The 19,518-nt window shown below is 43.2% G+C and overlaps 1 protein-coding gene across 8 annotated transcripts in view; it reads right to left on the bottom strand.

Annotated features, from left to right (window-relative positions):
- Positions 1 to 19,518, bottom strand: part of FOXP1 (forkhead box P1) — a 379,483-nt gene that overhangs the window by 162,376 nt on the left and 197,589 nt on the right. For 6 of the 8 annotated variants that reach the window (XM_063411788.1, XM_063411793.1, XM_063411794.1 and 3 more), the window contains one exon: positions 2,065 to 2,246. In XM_063411788.1, coding sequence (XP_063267858.1) covers positions 2,065 to 2,235 — 171 coding nt within the window. In that variant the 5' untranslated portion in view covers positions 2,236 to 2,246. Of the gene's footprint in view, positions 1 to 2,064; positions 2,247 to 10,584; positions 10,824 to 10,914; positions 10,936 to 19,518 lie in introns of those variants that run through there. The other 2 variants (XM_063411791.1, XM_063411792.1) reach the window with 2 other exon arrangements.

Raw genomic sequence — 19,518 nt, 5'->3', positions numbered from 1 at the left:
CATGTTGTATGTGTATCTGTAAATGCTTGCATTAGCTGTCTGAAAACAACGGGGTTTTCTTCTTTTCAGCGTTTAAAAATGTTTTCCAAACACCAAGATTGATATTTTTATGCTAGCTCTGATTACCCTCTTATTGTTATCAGGATTGGGTTTGTTGGTTGTTTTTTTATTTAGTAACTGTTTTAAACTTTGCAATCAACTTGCTTTATAAAAGAGAAACTCCATGGAGAAGTTAGTCATCAAAACCAATTAACAGCAGAATTCAAACACAGAACATAAAGGTCTTTGAAGAACTTGGAGAAAAGCAAGATCCCCAACCACATTCACTGTATTGGCAGAGCATAAATAAACTCCAAGCTAAAATCAGAGCTGTGTGAAAGCAATCCTGAGCCTGGCAATCCTGTTCCCAGCCCTGAGCACTCGGGGCTGTGCTGGGCACTGACTGGGGAGGGCTGGAGGACTGGGAATAAATGTGTGCCACTCCTTAATTGACCAAATGGGCGGCTGAATGACACCAGCCATTACATGAGAGGTGACAACATTATCTGAGACACCCTGGGCTCTTGGGATGGCTACAGAGAAGCCCTGGCACAGGGTTAGTCAGTGGTGGAGGAGCAGAGGTCTGAGCCATTCTGGTCCACACTGTCCACATGTCTGCATGATGCCCCCTCCCTGTTTCTCTCTGCACAAAGCCTCACTGGAAAATTCCACAGTGCTCCTATGGAAAACACAGTGTAATTAACTCATTTTCATATGAAGCCTTTTTTAAGATGAGACCTTTATGTTGAACATATTTTACTGTTCCACTCCTCTTCTACTGTCCTATATTAATCAAAGCTGTAACCCCTGTTGTCTTTGCACTACGAATCAGAATGTGCCCCTGGCAAAGAATGAGGGAAAAGTCAACAGGAATTAAGTTTCAGTGCAACTGTTTACTCAACTGTGGCCTGCAGTTATTGAAATTTTATCCGTGGTTTTGTGTGACTACTGCAGTAATGAATTCAGCATGGCTGTGATTTTCTCACTGATGGTATTCTCACTTCAAGTAAAAACCTGTAGGACGAAATGATTGAAACAACCAAAGTCTGTGCATTTAGTATCATCCATTTTTCTGACTTGTTTAATTATGGCAGCTTTCTGTCTTAGGTCGACAAACAGGGTGCCCCGCTTCTCCTCAAGCCTTCACTGGGCTTTGTTTTTGAGCACAGTTTTTTTCTTCTCCACAACAACCTGCTAAAAAGATCACTGTACACTTAGGGGAGTCTTAACCAGCTGCCAATCGCTTATTTAAAAGGTTTTAGGAATCCTTATTGCATTAGAGAAAGTGAGGGTTAGGCGTGAGTGTATTCACCATGGCTCTGCTGCAGCCTTTGTTCCCAAACACATTAATGATACATGCCCAGCACTTTGGTGTAAAATTTCCTCAGAGGGCTTCAGAATTTTATCAGGGAAATGAAAAAGCCAAAATGTATTATGGGGATAATTTACACTGGTGAATTTGGTCACTTCCCAGAAAATACACTGATTAGAATACCAAGGCAAAATGCACAATTTGGTTCTGATTCTTCCAGCTTGAGGAACACTGACATGGATGTATTTATTTATTTATTCTGACGTTCTGCACAGCAGATACCTCTGCAGCCTCCCTCACTAATAGAAAACATTCTGTTGATAGAGGTTGCTAGGTTATATTAAAATTTGTTGCAAAAACAAAACTTAACGTTAGTGTATTTTCCACCCGGTGACATATTTTGGAAACCAGTTATTTGTATACAGCAGTTCACCCAATCGCTGCCACCAGACTCAACACATGCAGGCAGTGGAAGGAAGCGCTGATCTTTGGGTTTTTCCAGGGAATGATTAAAAAGGAGCCCCGGAAGAGAAGTCCAGGGTTTCCCTTTACACCAACAACTGCCATCCCCCACGGGCAAAAACGCACAGAATGTCACAGGCGAGTCCTAAAGGCATCCTCTGCCTGGCAACTACAAAGGCTTTGGGGGCAGGGGGGTGTTTTAAAACGCTTTGTGCTTTTCCTGTAGGTAGGAAACTTGCATCTTACAGTACCTGCTGCTGCTGGAGATGTGCTAAATCTGCAGCCCCAATTTCCACGGAAGGTGTCTCGCCGTTTGATCGCACTTCCCGCAGGCTGCACTCTAGTAAATGGTTGCCACCGCTCGCTCCATTCTGAATGGCTGAACCGTTACTTTTTGTCTCAGTCCCAGATTCTTGCATCATGACTCAAAAACCTGAAATAATTTAGGGGAGGGGAGGAGGAGGGGGAAAAAAAAAAAAAAAAAAAAAAAAAGCAGCTGTTAAAACAGTTGCTGTATATAAGGAGACATGCCCTGTTTTAAATCCTGCCAAAACTGTAAACATATGTCATTTTCCTTCATACGATTTATCTTTCATTAATGGTTCATGCTACTAGTTTATGTTTATTTATCCGTTGGTACAGCTATAATTTTAGTAAGTTAGTTCTCTTCTAAATATAGTATTATTTGCTCAACATCTTTTTTCCCTTAGAGAAAAAAAAAATATTTTTGAACAAACACACAGAATCCATAATTAAATTTCTCTAGTTACATCTGGATGCTTTCCTTTGAAATGGATGAGTCATTCTTGGCAACATATGATGGACAATATCAAAAATGTGATATACACTGTGTAGGGGCATGGAGGTGAAGCAGAGCATTCACTATTTTGGTTTTCACTCATAGCATGATAGTGCTGAATTAGCACCTTTTATTACTCTGAAGCAATTCAGGCATAATCTGGGATGTACTGAACCATCATCACTTTTCAGGAGAACTGCTACAAATGCTCACTGAATTAGTCGTGTTGGCCAAGTTTTTGGCTATGGGTTTGGATGCTCTTATGGTGTTACAGTGAGGAGTCTCCTGTGTTACTTGGCTAAACATCATCTCAGCAGCCACAGCTCATTATCTCCCTCCAGCCAGCTCATCCCTGGGTGCTTCACACCCTGTTCACCAACAGTGCCAGTGGGTCACCAGCCTGCAATGAGGATGAGGACAAGTGCCCACCTCCTTACCCCTGGGATTTACACACCCTCAGGAATTAACATCAGCATTTGTGCACAGGACTCCCCACACACAGCACATATGCTGGTTTTCAGCTGAAACTGCTACCTCAGAGATACTATGATGACTTGTTTTATAAGTATTTCCATGTGCAAAGCCCCAGCTTCCAGGATTTAAATGCCATTAACCTGTCTGGCTTCCACCAGCCCATCCCTCCTCTCCTCATCACCCAGGGGAGATGGGGTATGGAAAGCCAAGTTTTCCAAGCTGTGTATCCCAAGCATCTTGCCTGCCCCACAGTAACCACATGGACATGTGAGCCAAATGCCCCTGTGCAGGGTAATTTCCTTCAGAAGGAAGATGCTTTATCTTCAAGGAAGAACCTGTTTGAATTCAGTAAACCAAGCACATGGATGGTAGTAGGACAGATTCAAACATTCTGATTACATTTAGATAAATTTCAGCTGGTTTATGGAAACTTCTTTCAACCTGTTTTGTTAAATCTTCAAATTATGCCAGGTGAAAAAGGGGCTTGGAGACTCATTATAAAGGTTCTGTCAACTCCCTGTAAAAGCTCCAGAGATCTAAACAAACCTACAGCTTTCCCAACACCACTACAAAATGCTTTTGGATTTTAACATGATCCTGCTCAGATACACACCAAGTATGGTGTGGTTTTCATTTTCAGCACTGTAAGAAAAGCCCATAAGCATGATAAGGTCTAAATAAGTGTTTACATCTAACAGCAAGGCTGGATTACACACCAGGCAGCAACTGCATGGCACAGGTTGCTTTGGAAGAAGAGACAGGAATTAGAATCCACAGACAGCTCCCAAGTCACTCAAAGATATACCAGGCAATTTTTATATGCTACACTGACCAAAAAAAAAGGATTTACCTCTTTTACCCCATGACACATCAAAAAGAAAGAACTGATGTCATTGTTTTCTGCTTCCACCCAAATTTCAAGTCAGGTCTCAACTGGATAAAATGGAGCACTACATTAATTTTACCCCTGCAGCAGATGAGGACAAGGATGACCACCAGGAAAGACTGTGTTAGAGGGTTAAACCAGAGCCTCATGCCTTTGACTGTTTGGGAGCATGAGAGGAATGGTGGGTGGCATGTCCCCACCTCACAGACTGAAGCTGATGGAGGAAGGACACACTCAAGAATTGGTGGAAGGTGCCCCCAGCAGCCACTGTGGTGGAAAGAGATGCTAAAACCCACATGCCAGAACAGTAAAGAAGTACATCTCATTTCCCAGCACTTCTGATGCAACAAATGGGAAGTGAGAACCTGGATAAATACGCAGTAGGGTCAGAGGAAGCACCAAGCAAAGCTCTGACAGCAGCAAGAAGAATGTGCACCACTGAGGAGCAGATCCATCACTGCCTGATCACAATTTGTTGGCTTGCCCTTCTGAGCGAAATATCTCCAGGACACAGGAAATAATTCACAACTAAACTAGTCAAGAAATTATTTATTGTCTCTAGGACTGCAAAATGGTCCTGGAAAGAAAAAACAGTAGAAATTGCAACAATTTTTCTAACCTATAGGACCAAGAAAAAGATGGATTATTTATCGTATATGGTCAGAAAAAGATCATAGTTCTTGAGAACCTTTTCCATGACAAATTTCATGCTCTGTTTTACCTTTTGAAGAACCCCCAGCCAGGTATCAGCTCAGCTGCACAGGGCCCTGGCCCCTCCACTGGTTGTGACCACCCTACAGATCCCAGCAGAACTGGCAGCAGCTACCAAAGAAATGAAGCTGGAAACAGAGTTTGCCAAGGGACCATGTTCAAACTTTGAAAAAATTATTTTAAAAGCAGAAGTGAACATCTTTAAGCAAATTTTTCTTTAAAAACAGCAATTTACAAGCAGTCAACCTCTATACAGCTTAAACTAGATGCCTGTACAAAAACAAAAGCACTTTGTTAAAATACCTCCGATAGAAAACTGGTATTTCAAGGGAAAAAAAGATAAAACTGTTTATTTCTTCACTGAAGTCAAATGTGAGTTGACATGAATAATCACAGTTTGGTTTGATCATTAAGTGTCATGTCATGAAAAATCAACCTGTGAGAGCTTTCTGCAAGAATGATTATTATTTGTCTTTTTGAGCACACCTAAATGAGCTGAGATGATCGTACACCGAGGATGGCTGAGATAATTGTCTCTTCCCAGCACAGAGGAGATGAACTTACAGGAGCCTATTACTGAAGTTTGTCATTCAAAATTGTGAAAGAGAAATGCAAAGCAAGGTTGACTTTATGCAACATAATTAGGTTCTGTGGGAACTGAACTGAAACTCCGGGTGAAGTATCACAAACGGTGATTCTGGTCTGAATACAACCAACACAGAAGCTGTGTGGAGAAGCTGTTATGCAGTGATTTATTATAAGAAGTAATAACACTCCACAACTGCTTCCATGACAGGCAGGAGACCTGGTTCTGACTTAAGAAATTTAATGGTAAAAGAGCCCACGTCCATCTCATGTGTTCTAGAAAGCAGAATGATTCTCTTATCAATTCCGCGAAGAAAAATGTATTTTTAAAGCTTAAAATATATGAGTTATTACCAGTGCAAGTATCTTTCTTTTTTCTGCATATATAAAAATTCTATGATGTTTCACATTATGAGGGATACACAATGACTCTGAATTATTAAAGGTGACACAAAATGTTTTTCATCTATGAAGGGACCAAAGGTAGGCTGCAGTACCAACAACAGCTTGTGAAACTTTATCCAGAAATCAAGGGGCACACAATCAAAGAATTGTTCTGACTTAACGTTGGCTTGGTTCAAAAATTTCAGAACAGTGATCAGTTTATTCAGATTCCCATTTTAACCTGCACAGAACTTTTCCTAGCTTTGAAGCACAGTCAAACAGAAAGTCAAAGCCCTACAGCTGGGCCCATCTCTTTAGTGTGTATGCTATGTTCAAGGTAATGGAGCAAAATTTCAGTGAAGTAAAATCAAAAGAAGGTACTCTGTCAACAGGAGGACAACAGCTAATCATCCTCCAGATGATTTGGAGGGAAGCAGGAGACAGCCAATTTCTTAAGGATGTGGTCAAAACTGAGAAAACATAAGGCCATGTGAACCTTGCCTGAATCAAAACAATCTTTCTGATAACTCCAATGTCGGTGTTTTGAGGTAAAAAAAATAGAACCTAAAGGAATACTAATTCTGAAAAAGTTCTTTGCTAATGCATGAAAAGTAAGTCCATAAAGTCCATAACACTGCCAAGACCAGATGCTGCCGATACACATCTCAGCTCCACTGGCCTATTAAGATGAGCAAGGTTAAGCATGGAGATTAGTAGGCAGGAGGTGGGCGCTGAAGTGTGCCACTGCTGCAATTCTGCTACCAGTATAGTTTCTGAAGACTAAGCAGCATTGTTTAATGTCAGCATGAGGGAGGATTTACTGACTGAAGCACCTGTCAGAATAAGGACCCACTCCAAGTCTGAAAGACTGAGGGCCTGATATTCAGATCTCTTTTGATGCCTCATCATACACGGAGGCATCTGGTGAGGCATTTTTAAGATTCCTCAATAAGCATCAATCTGTATCTTTAAGCACATCATCACCTTTAAAAACATCCCTGGGGTCTTCTGGCCTTAAAATCCCTGTTTATATATGCTTCCAAACTCAATGTGGACTACAGATTCACAATGCAGTCTGTGTGTTTCAAAGTTTCTTCGAGGCTGATGATTATATTTCAGATGTTAGTACTTGGAGGTGTTTACAAATACATATATGCACATAATGATCATTAAGCATTTCTATCTCCCGGGATTGGTGGTAGAGCAAAAATGTTGTTGTAATACAGCCCTTCTTTGCCACATTTGTGAAGGATTTTAAGCTAACAAAAAGTTCAGTCTTTATTCCAGGGCAGTTAATTAAGGTTGACCAAGTCAGGCAGAAGTAAATTAACTTGGCTGATCAATTATTTATATGAAGCAGAATAAATGCCCTTAAAGAACTTGGCCCAGCCATGAAAGGACATGTAAATTAAACACAACACAGATTTATAAAATGTATTTCTACTTTTATAGGCAGAAGATTCAATGCTAAGATCAGTTTTAAGTGATTGATCAAATTACATGATCTACCCAAAATTCTCTAGCAGGCATTCTACCCATAGGTACAGGATTTTTATATAAAACTTCTACCTATTTGTCACAAGCAGCTCCCCAAAACAGGAGTAATTTCAGGGCATTTATCTGTGTAATTACTAAAAACAAAACAAGGCAAAACAAAAATCCCCAAACACTGTTTGGAAGAACTCCACAACAACGTGACACCGCCAAGACAGGATTTTACCTCTTCTGAACGAAACGTGCTCCGGAATGCGACCAGCAAGGGAACACAGAGAGCAGGAGCAAAGCTGCTGCCTCCCCACAGCACAGGGACAGACAAACACCCTGCAGCACAGGGACAGACAAACACCCTGCAGCACCAGCCTGGCACTGCCGTGATCCCCAACAAGGACCCCAACAGCTTTACCAGGAGATCTCTGCCCCACTCACGAGTGGTCTCTTTTAGTCCCAGGATCCTTGGAGCAAGTGCCCTGCCAGGGAAAGCACCTCATGCTCCACATTCCACCTCTAGCAGTGAATTTTTCCAGGAACATGCTTTGATGTCCCCCAGCTGATGCCAAAACACCCATCTCCTCCAGGTGACACCCCGTGCCTAGGCTGGCCAGGCAGCCAGCAGCACCATCCCGCCATCCACGAGTTCAGTAAAAGAAAAAGGATTCACTAGTGGAAATTAAAAGCCTTGTGTAAGGTAAGGCTTGATGTGCCGTGGGGGAAGGCGTACAGATGTTCAGCTGCTCATTTACTAAATTACACCATGTCACAATTAACTGTGAATCAGCCAGCTTCACATGAGCAGCTCAAGGGCTGCCACCACGCTAAGTGCAGAAATAATGCTGGGGAGGGAAGTCCAAACCAGCCAGGTGGACCAGATCACTTCTCCTTGCCTGTGTTTGTGGTTAGCACGACTATTAGAGAGAGCTATCCCAACATATGGCATGATTTAACTAAATCAGATCATGCTGAACTCACCAGCCTTTCTCAACTTACAAACCCCTCCGCTCTCGTCATTGCAGATGGGTGAACACCCGTCATGCTTTTAGAGTTTTCAGTAGCCGTCATTTATCCTGCTGACAGGGTGTATTTTAGGTATAATTATGTACTAACTAACTATAGATCAACTGTCAGTACATTAGGGTACTTTTTGGATAAAACTTCATGCTTACCCCTTTGAAGGCCACTCGCCTACACACTACTGGTGGTTGCTGAATTGTGCAGGAGTAGGAGAAAGGAGAAGGGGATTCAAAGTGCAATTAAGGATCATCTTTAGGAATCAACCAAAATAGTAGCAAACAGAGAAAATCAGGCTTCACTGTCCTAAAAAGTGATGCTGAGTCACGTCTGACAGCAGGGTTTGGAGGAGGAGAGGCAAACCTGGAGCAAGGCAAGGGAAGGAGCATGCACGGGATGTGTGGAAAGAGGAAACAAAGAGACAGCGACGAGGTGAAATCCTTTGATATTTCCTCAGCTTAAAGAGGTAATTCAATGCATTAAAATGGATCCTTGAAATTTCAAAGGATGAAACTCGCACAACAAAGATTGTCGAGAGTGCTATTTTCTAGGATTAGAACAAAAACGTATTGGGATTTGCTATATGATCTTACATCGCCGAGCAAGACTGTACACTTGCTGTTATGCAAGCACCATCTTCCAATAGAGAATTTTCATAATTATAACAGAAAGGCGTAAATTTTCTAATGCATGGCAGTTCAAAAAGTAATCAAGAGAATGAGCCTGAGGGCTATTTTAATGTATGCAAAGCTAGTGACCCACAGTAAATGGGAGGTAGGCTTCAATGAATGCAAAGTAATGCACACATACTAAAGACCTGGTCTGATGAGGGACGGCTAAAATTAACACCCAATTAATTTCCGAATTGACAAACAAATGAAAGCCATAAATCTACTTTCTCATTAATTTTCTTGTGGTATAATTTAAAGCAGTAATATGAGGGCAAAAACTGAGCATTATCCATCATAAATATCAAAAAAGATAGCACTGTAACACCATAAATTATGCATATTACCTGTTGTTAAAAATGATTAATGTATTATCAACTTTATCGTGCACTGTATATGTCTAGACGTATCTGAAATCTGAAATTTCATTTAGAGCTTAGGAAATAAAGTGTCCAGAAAAACAGGATCACCCGCAGCGCATCCTTGGCTCTGCCTCCTGACGCTCTCACCTCGGCTGGACTCATCCCAAGCCTTGGGCCAGTGGAGTTTGAGCACATGGCAGAAGTGATGTGCTGGCTTCCCCAGGAAAGGAAACAAATCACACCACTCCTGGAGCATCCCTGCGGCCCTGGCACCTGCTTGACACAGGGCTGCTCCCCTCCCCTGCTGATGCTGGGGTAGAGCCACTTGGCGATGCAGAGACATGGAGAGGGGACAGAAGTAAAAGCAAGGAGCAGGAAAAAGTGAAGCTGTAACTCAATTCAGTGAATGAAAAGCCTGTGCTTTTTGAAAGTGGTGGAGTACAACACCTTGGCCAAAAGAAGGACACGGGTTGCCTTACCTCCTCCTTGGGGCTCGTGATGGTGACCAGCCTGGCTTGTGAACACCTATTATGGGTTTATGTCCACTTGCCACCCTCAAGCCTCCTGAATGGCAGCTTCTAATCCTGTCTAGAAGCAGCCAACCACAATTTTTAATTTAACTATATGCAATGGCACAACCTATTTCAGTGTTGGGGTACCTGGCTCACAGTGCCTGGGTTCTCTCTTTCCAGCAGCAGTGTGTTATCATCAGGGCCACAGCAACCTGAAATCATGTGCAGGCAGCTCAGTGAAAGGCTGACTGATGCTCTGCAGGAGCTGAAATTTAAGACTGCTGCAGTGAGGAGAAGGGAAGGGGAATCAGGAGCCAAATCCCACTTGTGCCACACTGACTTACTGTGGAATCATGGTCAAACAACTTAAGTTGTCAGAGAACCAGTCAGTGCAGTTACCCCTAAGGAAGTCCCTTCTGCTGAGGGTGCTGCTGACCACAGTCAGTAAGAACAGAGGTTAAGCAAATCCAAGAAGAATTAATTGAAACAGACATTAAAAGCTTGCCATTTACTCTGTTCAAAAGAGGTGGAGTTGGTCACCAAGAAAAACCAGTGCACTAAAACATACTAAGCTGTGAAGACAACAGGTCTCACTCCCTTCCACTAAGACCCAAAGCATTAGACAGACAATGGACAATTCAACTTTCCTCTAATCAGGTTTTTGCATTCTTCCTTCATTTTACACATGCACACAGAAGTTACTCTCAGTCTCACCTTGGATAAACAAACCCCCTTTGCAAAGCCAGCTCTATCTCAATCTATGCCTCTCAGCTTGACAGCTATTAAATCCATATTCAGCACGAAGCTCATGCCATAGATGCATAAAAGCTCTAGAGCTGGGCCACTTCCAAGTGACTGGCAAATATGATGTAATCATTTACATACCATCATCGGCAGAGTGAGGTTCCTTCCTCTCTCTTGGGGAGAGCTGTCTTTCAGCCGTGAGCTTGACAGAAATCATCCTTACCATCACCGGGATCATCGTTTATTTGGAAAGGAAGAAATGGCGAGTGGCCAAAAAAAAAAAAAACAACCCAAGCCAAGGCAGAAGCCATAGTTCAGTGCACCATGCGACTCCGTGACTGCTGCCACATGGACACGAGCACCGTGGCACAGAGGAGTGACTCCTCCAGAGGGAAGCTCACAAGAGCAGCATGGTGAGGTGCAGAGTTCCCTCTGTGCTGGCCCCGTGGTGGTCCCTGGGGAGGTACCCACCTGCTCATCCCAGCCCAGACATCCCTGCCGTGCCGTGCAGAACGGGAACAGAAACTGCAGAGCTGTTCTCACAGCCAGCACTTATTTGTTTGCATGCACACTGCTCTGAGCTTGCATCACAGACTCTTACAGCCTGCCTCACAGAAAAACAGGTGACTGTTCAACCAAATGAAAGACCAAAGTTGCATTTAGTAAATACAGTCAGTTTGTGCCAGACAGCAGCAGTGCTGCTACAACAAGATAACATGAAACCAAGTACCAAGTGCTGGCTGTAGATGAATTAGACTCCCACCCTCCATGCACATCTCCATTAAAGCATATCTAAACTCCCTAGCAGCCTCCAGAAGTCAAAAACCACCTCAAAGCCAGGTGTAACTCTAACAATTCTGCACAATGCCATTTTCACTTCACTATTTTCCCTTCGTTCAAGGTAGCAAGGGTTTGATTCATGGCAGTAACACGAGTCAATTAATGACCAGCTTGTGCACTTACACACTTCAGGTACCTCCTGCTCCCCTGCAGCCCTGACACTGCCCCAGCAGCCCAAACGAGCAGTATGTTTGGATCACTGATGCAAGCTAGGGAATACAGTGCATCACATTTTTATGTCTATTTTGTTGTCTTCTTTGCCAAGGGATGAAGAGGACAATTATTTAATTTTATCCTTTCTATGAGTGTATCCAAGCTATCTTAATAAATGAATTCACACATAAAGGAACAGACAATTCCTTCACATTTTAACAAATGAATTCACATATACAGGAATAGACAACACCTTCACACAAAAAGAGTTAAGATTTCTTTCTCAAGGTCACTCAAAGAGGGTTTACTCCCTTTGTGTGAAAAGCCCTTGCCATTTACTGTTAGTGCTAACAGGTCCTGCCCGGCATTTGAAAGCCAAGCCCCACTCAGAAACAATAACAAACAATAATTTTGAAAAACAAAGATGGTGTGAGCGAGTTTTTCTTGCTCGTTTTCAAAACAACCCAAAAGCAACAACTACCAGGATGGTAATTAGGACTCCCAGAAACCAAAGAACAAACAGGCAGCACAGAGAAATTAGCAGATGTAAACGCAGTTTTCCAGTTATAAAAAGAAGAAAAGCAGCTTCATCATCTCACTTGCAGGAGGAGGAGCAACAAAGCGCGTTTTTAAATTTGGTATTTTCTCTCCATTCAAAAGGCTCTGCTTCTAAAACAGATTTTCCTCAGATCTCCTCAGAAGTAAAACTGAAAGCTTTGCCTTTTCCAACTCCACCGAGGGCACATGCATCAATTAAAATCCAGCATGAGAAAAGAGGGAAACCGAAAAGCCTCGACCAAACGCTGACACAGAACACAAGGTCGTACTTTTGGGGTGATTACCTGGTTCATAGCCCTATACCTTTTTCCTAGACCTTCTACCTCCTTGTTTGCTCCATGCAGGATTTTCTAGCCATCAGCCTTCTACCACTGTGCTAGTCGTCTTGCAGGAGTGCTCTCTCCCTTCTGAAAAAAGCAAACAACTGGATAGATATCATTACACTAAGGAAATCTCTTGGAAAAACCAAACAACTTGCTAATCTTTCTAGCCCCTTCACCCAAGTTAAAGATAAGCAAAACAAACCAAAGTGAGTTTCAGCCACATTCCAGGGACAAGCTCCCCTTTTTCTCCTTTATCAAAATCCCAGCATTTAAAGGTTTTTTTCCAGACCTTGCAGGATAAACTGCTGCTCACACCCGCAAACAAAGCAATATTTGTTTAATAACTGATTGCTGCCATGGGTACAGTAAACAAGGGGCCCAGCATTTGTGTTTATGAACAAACACATCATCTTGCAAGAGCAATTTAACATTAACCAGGTGGAATAATCAACAGATTTCATAGGTGACACTCGGGGCAGGACTAATGTAAACAGAGCAGGGAGGAGAAAGGGGCCACTCTTAGGGAATCAAGGTTGAGGCAAATGCATTACAGAGTAAACAGCTGGGAAGAACTCAAGACAAACAAATAGTCATTCTTCTGACATTTCGAGAAGCAGAAAGGTTGTACGTTACATGCATCAGCTGCTGACCACCATGAAATCAAACCAGTTGGGGACCAGGCCTTCTTGTTTACACAGTGCCATGTTTGCTTATAAACAACAATTTGCTGTTACCAACCTCGCATTACTCATTGCATAAACGAGCAGATCAAGTGAAATCCTGTTAACTCTTCTGTGGATTGAGGGTTTTTTCCTCCCCTTCAACAACAACAAACAAAAAAGCCTTTGCAGTCTTGCTGTGCAACCTCAAGACAACAGGCAGCAGGGGAAAATACAGAGCTGTGCATCTGTTCTGATAAAGGGGAAAGAAAGGAGCTGAAAACACTTGAAAGTGTTTCACAAAACAAGATTTACCGGCCAAACCACTGATGTGAGAGATCCATTTGCATTAAAAAAAAAAAAAATCAAAACCCAGAAAAACAACAACTGCAAAAGGTGGGGTGAAAAATTTTCGTTTCACTCTTAGAACAAACAAGCAAAACAACAGCTTTCAACACAGCCCAACCTGCCCAGCATGGCCATGGGCACGTGTCATTTACACGCACTCCCATGGCCACGCCAGGGCCCTGCAGCAGCAATGAAGCCATGGTTCAGCCCTCTTTCCCCTCCTTTCTCTCTCCCACCCTCAGCCCCCTTTGCCTCTGCCTCCCATCACCATTCTCTGATCTCTGTAGCCCTCCCCAGCTCCTCTTTGTTAGCCCAGAAGTCCCCTGTACGTCTTCTTGCAACCAAAACCTCTGGCCCCCAGCTGCTCCCCACCCAACATCCTTCTCTTGGCCCTGAGGCTTTGGGACTTCAGTCCTCAAGGTGCTCAGGGCACCCAAATCCCCTGGGTCTGCCACCTTCCAGAAAGCCTCTCCTTCCCCATCTCTCATCCCTGTAACACCCATGAAATTCCCCATCGCAGCGCTCCTCCAGGGAGGTTTCTCCAAGTTGTCTATCCTGAACACGGATTTTGGGAAAGATCTGAAGTACAGGGAGAGAAGATGGATGGTCCTAATGGTAGAGGTTAATCCAGGGCTCCGGGTTACATTCTTGCCCTGACACAATCCCTGCATGGGACCTCCATGGGTCTCTTCATCCCCCTCCTATGTAAAATAAGCCCTTTAAGATGTACCAGTCAGGTGGGGATTGTGGATGTAGCTGTGAGCTATGCCATGGCTCCTTTTTCCTCCCAACTCCACCACTGTCCCTCCCTGATTCACCCCTACCTTCTGATGAGCACCAGCATCACCACCAAGCACTGAGGAAAATCATCACAGTCTCAAATCTATGAAGCATCCAAGGTCACAGCTGGCCCTGGCACTAATCTCCCCTCCCTTGCCATTTCATGTGCAAACAGCATGATGGCCAGCAGCCTCCCCCCTCATCATTTTTTTACAAGTTTTAGAATATTTGTTACTTTTTTTCACAGCACAATCCTGGACATCCACAGCTGGCCAAGAACCTTCGTTTTCTTTTTCAGAAAATATTTAGCCTTTTGTTGTAGTTAAAAAGAAAAAAAAAAAATAAAAAAAGGTTCAAAACCATGAAATCAGTACAACCTACTAATAAGACAGGTATTTAAATAAAACCCAAATGCAGTATTGTTCAGGCAACTGCCTATTTTTTAATACATCAGGTTGACAGCATAATAGCAGGCAGGATGAAAGGTGCGACTCGAGGACGGGGTTGGCGTCCGCACACCAGGAAAACAGAAGTGCTGCCCCATTTCCTGTGCTGCAGCAGAGTATTTCTGATGTCTGGGGCTGCCGGGGACTTAACTCTGAATTAATGATTACACACAATACCCTCCTTTCTCCCCTCCCTGCAGGACAGCGAGGGCCAGCCTCACCGAATGACTGTGGGCAGGCAGGCACGGGTCACGGGGGATTTAGATATTTCACAGCAGCTTCAAAAATTTAGACACCGCAACCTGAAGGCTTCTGAAAACATCAAGCTTCACATAAAAGTCCTGATATTTCCCTACTTGAGACAACTGCTCTCACCTCAGCCGTGCTGCCTGTTCCACGCTCCTTTTTCCAGCACGTAAAATCACAGTTTATTCAGTACAAAGTAACTACACTATGATAAAAACTATAAGCATATCATTCAAATGCTTTATTGGTCAAATAGATGGATGCTTTTATTAGTCCAACCTTTTTTGTAATGGAGTGCCACTGATGACCCAGTGTTAGCCTCATTCCCTGCTATTAATCACACTTCTAAGAGCTCATTTTGCTTTAAAATCTTAAGAAATTGCTATAATTTAAAGACATGGTGTCTACATAATGGGAAATGCTTCACAGATTGTATCATTCCATATAACACAGAATTTTTATGGCAATGCTGACCACGATACCAAGGTATTACAAAACTTGAATAAAATATTTTATGAAGAAAATCTAAATGTAAACTTCCTTTTGCATTTGTGGTTTGCCACATCCATAATGTTTTAATCACAGCCTTTTGGGAGTTGCAGTTTTCAACTGCATGTGGCTTACACAGATTAACACTACAAAAACACTCCCTGAACAAATATAAACAGAACAAAACAAAATTAAATGAAAATTAAATAAAATACAAGGATGGACCATGAGAGAAAGACTGCTCAAGCTATACTTTTACAATTTTCACACAAGGCATTTATCCTTTTGTTGACTGTATTATCTCCTTCCCTTTTTGCACAGGGAAAACAGATGATGTTTACTGTGAAAAACTTTTACGACAAAGTGGAAGCATCTTACGAATTTACCTACACAGAGAATTAAACTAATATAATGACGGTCCTAACCCATATTATTAAAATGTACTTTGCAAAATGTTTTGACAATGTTGACTGCTGCAGAAGGGAAAACACATTTAAGACAATTTCAGCCAAATGCAGAAGCAGAAGCCTTTCATTTTTCAAATGCAAAGTAAAAAGCATCTTTAAACACCTTCTCATGAAAGAAAATGCAGTGCAATTATGTTATATGGCACACACAAAAGCATGTTCTTTTCCTCAGTTCTCTAACAAGATATTAGTACCTCCTGGCCTTAGGAATATTATGTGTAAATCACATCATATTCATAGTGTCTGAATTAATTATAATAGGAGCTGGAGAGAAATGTTAACTTTCCAGGTTGTTGCTAAGGATTAGCCCTTGTTTACAATTCTGTATTTATAGAACAAGAAAAATTTGTCAAATGAAGGGCAAAGAGGAAAGCAAGAACACAAATTTAGCTTTGATTTCAAAACAAATCAGATCTTGCAACCATTCCCTGAGAAGAAAACCACAGTTTTTAATGTGAAGATGCAAATGAGTCTCAGAATATAAAAATGTTTTATAATTCTGTGCATTCAACACTACTAGATGTTATTTAAAGAATTTATGTTAACATTTCTCATCCTCGCACAGCAAGTCCAAGATGCTGCAAACAGCATCTATTTAAAATGGATCCTGTTGCTGTGGGGCATGGGGCAGCTCAGGAGGCTGAGGGAGGGAAGGGAGAAGGGCATTTGGCCCTCTGGCACCAGACTGGGATTCAGGGACTGCTCCAGAGGGGTCGACAAGGCAGTGGGCAGGAGGAACAAGCAGAACATGACTACATGGAGATGTGCAGATCCATCCCCAGGGAAAGCCAGGACTCTCAAAAACCACTGCAAGGGACACGACGGTGTTCCCAAATGAATCTGTGAGGTGAGCAAACACCTCAAGAGAAAGGCACTCAGGAAAGGTCCTTCATGCCAGGGATGGTGTTTCTGGAGAGCCCTGGATGGCTGAAGGCTCAAAGTCCATGGGATGGGTCCCAGTGAGCAGAGAGCCAAAGCTCTGCAGGGACTTGCAGGTCTCGGCCACCTTGGCAGAACTGGCCAGGGAAGTTTGGACTGCTCACTATTCTGAGGATAAAGAAAGCACTTCGGCCTCCAGCACTTTTATTTCTTTGCACAAACAAAGGCACACCCACTACAATTAAATTGCAAAACCCTTTTCATTAGGACTCCTTGTTTTCACACACTTCAAGCCTTCCAAGACCTGCAGTCCTTCTAATGCTCCCATCAGTGTGTGATTGTGTATGGAAAACTAAGCAAGGGCTCTTTAGTGGTTTCAGTTTATGGGGAAGCAAATGGAAAAATGCTTTTTCCCCTTAAAAAAAACCCCATAACCACCAACTTCTGAGCAGGGTGACTTGCAAAAATGCTGAGCATCCACAATGGAGAGCATCTTACCCCCCACAAGAATCAGGCCCATAACACAATATAAAAAAAGCACTTAGCTAAGCTTTTGTGGAAACACAGATGGACTCTTTGCCTTGCCCTGTCCAAGGGCTGTGGCTCTCAGATTACAGCAAGGACAGCACAACGCATCAGGGAAACCAAATGTGTCTGTGCACACTGGTTTATAAGCTAACACACGAATGTGCTATCCAAACACCCAGCAGGCCAGTTCACATCAGCCAGAACAGAATAAGTGGGACAGAAGAGGTGCCTTCACTCCCATTTTTTTCTTGATGTTTTCTTTCCCAGGAATAGCTCCAGTCTCAGTCCAGAGCAAGGATTCCACCACCCCATCACATTTCAGTGCAGGAGATGTGTGCATGCAGCACATGTTCCTCAACAGCCACGCACATGGATCCCAAGCACCCAAAAATACAGTTGGTCCTCTCCACACTGGCCCAATAGAGAAGCGGGAAAAGAAGCGTGATTTTTTTTTCACCTCAAAATTTCATCCTGTGCCTGAGAAAACTCCCTAAAAAAGCTCTGTCGAAACCAATTTGTTTCTAACTCCCCCAAAAAAGCACATATGCCTAGTTTTGAGTCAGGATGCAGGAAACCGAGTTCTTAATCCCTCTTCTGCATTCACCCGTGGCTAAGGAGCAATGCCCACCTCTAATCCACCACCAGCCATGGCTGGGAGAGGGAGAGGCAACAGCAGAGAGGATTTGCAGGACACCAAGTGAGCCTCTCCAGCTTGCCTTGCCCAATGAAGCAGTGAACAATCGTGAGCACTCCTGTGGCTGCCCGTGCCTTTTTCCATGCATGATGCCAGTGGAACAGAAATCCTCCCAACAGAGAGCACTGTGGCCCCGTGACCTCTCCAGAGCCAGCTGTTCAGGCCTGGGCTGGGAGGTTGCTCTGTGCTCCAGGAAATGGCCTTTCTGGTGCTGAACGCCCGGCAGCATGTGGAGGCCGTTTACAACCAGAAATGAGTGTTTAATGTTCAAAATCTGCACTGAAGACTGTATTTGAACATCTCCAGCCGCATGCAGGTGCATGGTCCCACAGATGTGCTGGCTCCTGAACGCTGTAGAGCTAAGGCATGTGGCTTCCTGCTCCAAGGGCTTGTGAAAGAGAAGGATACACTCTATTTACAGCCTATTCCAGACAAGACTATTCAGTGTCAGGATGTGCCGTAAGAGGGCAATTTGCACCCTAAACTGGATTGTGCGATACCGCAGTCACAGACCGTATGATCTCTTCCTTTGGATTAAAACTGTTTGCACAAGTCAAAGCAGAACAAGGAGAGTAACAAAACATACAGTGTATTTTGTTCTCCACTGCAGCCACATATTTCAACTGCCTCAGCCGAATTCTTAGAGTAAACACAGCTTTAAAAGAAAATAACTTGAATAAAGAGCTTCTGGAAAGTTCTGACTGATTATGCATGCAAGAATTCTGCTACTGCTTCCTCCCATCATCTGAAAAATAAACCAAACACCCAACTTCCACAACTATCTACAAAAGTGCTATTTTTCTGAAACATGTTACAATACTATCTGAGGTCTGCAAGTTATAATGAATGCATCTTGTTTTGCAAAATACACAGAGGAGCTCAATTAAATGAACAACTGTAAAGGAAATAGAGCTGATAAAGGAATTAATGCTCTGTGTGCCAGATCATAACATAACATCTAGGATAACAAAGCCATGTCAAACATGCAACCACTGAAGACTTTAAAAAATGAAATAACAAAGTTAAACCCCCAAATATTTAAGCATGCAAAACCAGGATGCGCACAAGATATTTTCAATAATTGACAGAGGAGCATGGGCAGCAACAAACTGATCCCTTGCAGCCATTACTTCGAGACTTACTAAACACATAAAAAGATGGATTGTTTTGTAAACGACCACCTGCTCCGCTGGCGATCCACTCCTTTCTCACTGCCCAACCCGCGCTTTTCCAAAGGCCACGTTAACCCAGTTTCCCATCCGCCAAGGCATGGCTGAAATTACTTCTCAAGTCTGAGTCTGCAGCTCAGTCTCCTTTTTCTCCTTCCCTTCCCGCTTGCCTGTGCCGCTCGGGCTGCCCACACGCTGGAAGGGAGCCGCCAGCCCCGGTGCCTGCTCCGGCTGTCGGCACACACGACACCGGTGGGAGCACAGATTAGAGCTCAGCCGGAAGGGAGAGACAGTCAGGGTTCTGCAAAACCTCGCACGTCGGCTTTTCTCCTTTCGCAGTTGGCGTGTGAACTTGTAACTCGGAAATTGCAAGTTCCCACCGATTTTTTTGGCAACTCGAACGTAATTTTTAGGAAAACATAGTATGCGGCTTCTGGCACGCGGAGCTACGCGCAAAGACTTTTCAGACAAAATATGCAAAGGTGATGGTCTCACA

Source organism: Prinia subflava, chromosome 14 (assembly GCF_021018805.1).
Source record: "Prinia subflava isolate CZ2003 ecotype Zambia chromosome 14, Cam_Psub_1.2, whole genome shotgun sequence".
Lineage (NCBI taxonomy): Eukaryota > Metazoa > Chordata > Aves > Passeriformes > Cisticolidae > Prinia > Prinia subflava.
Note: the sequence above shows the minus strand (reverse complement) of the source record. Positions and strands in the feature narration are given on the sequence as shown.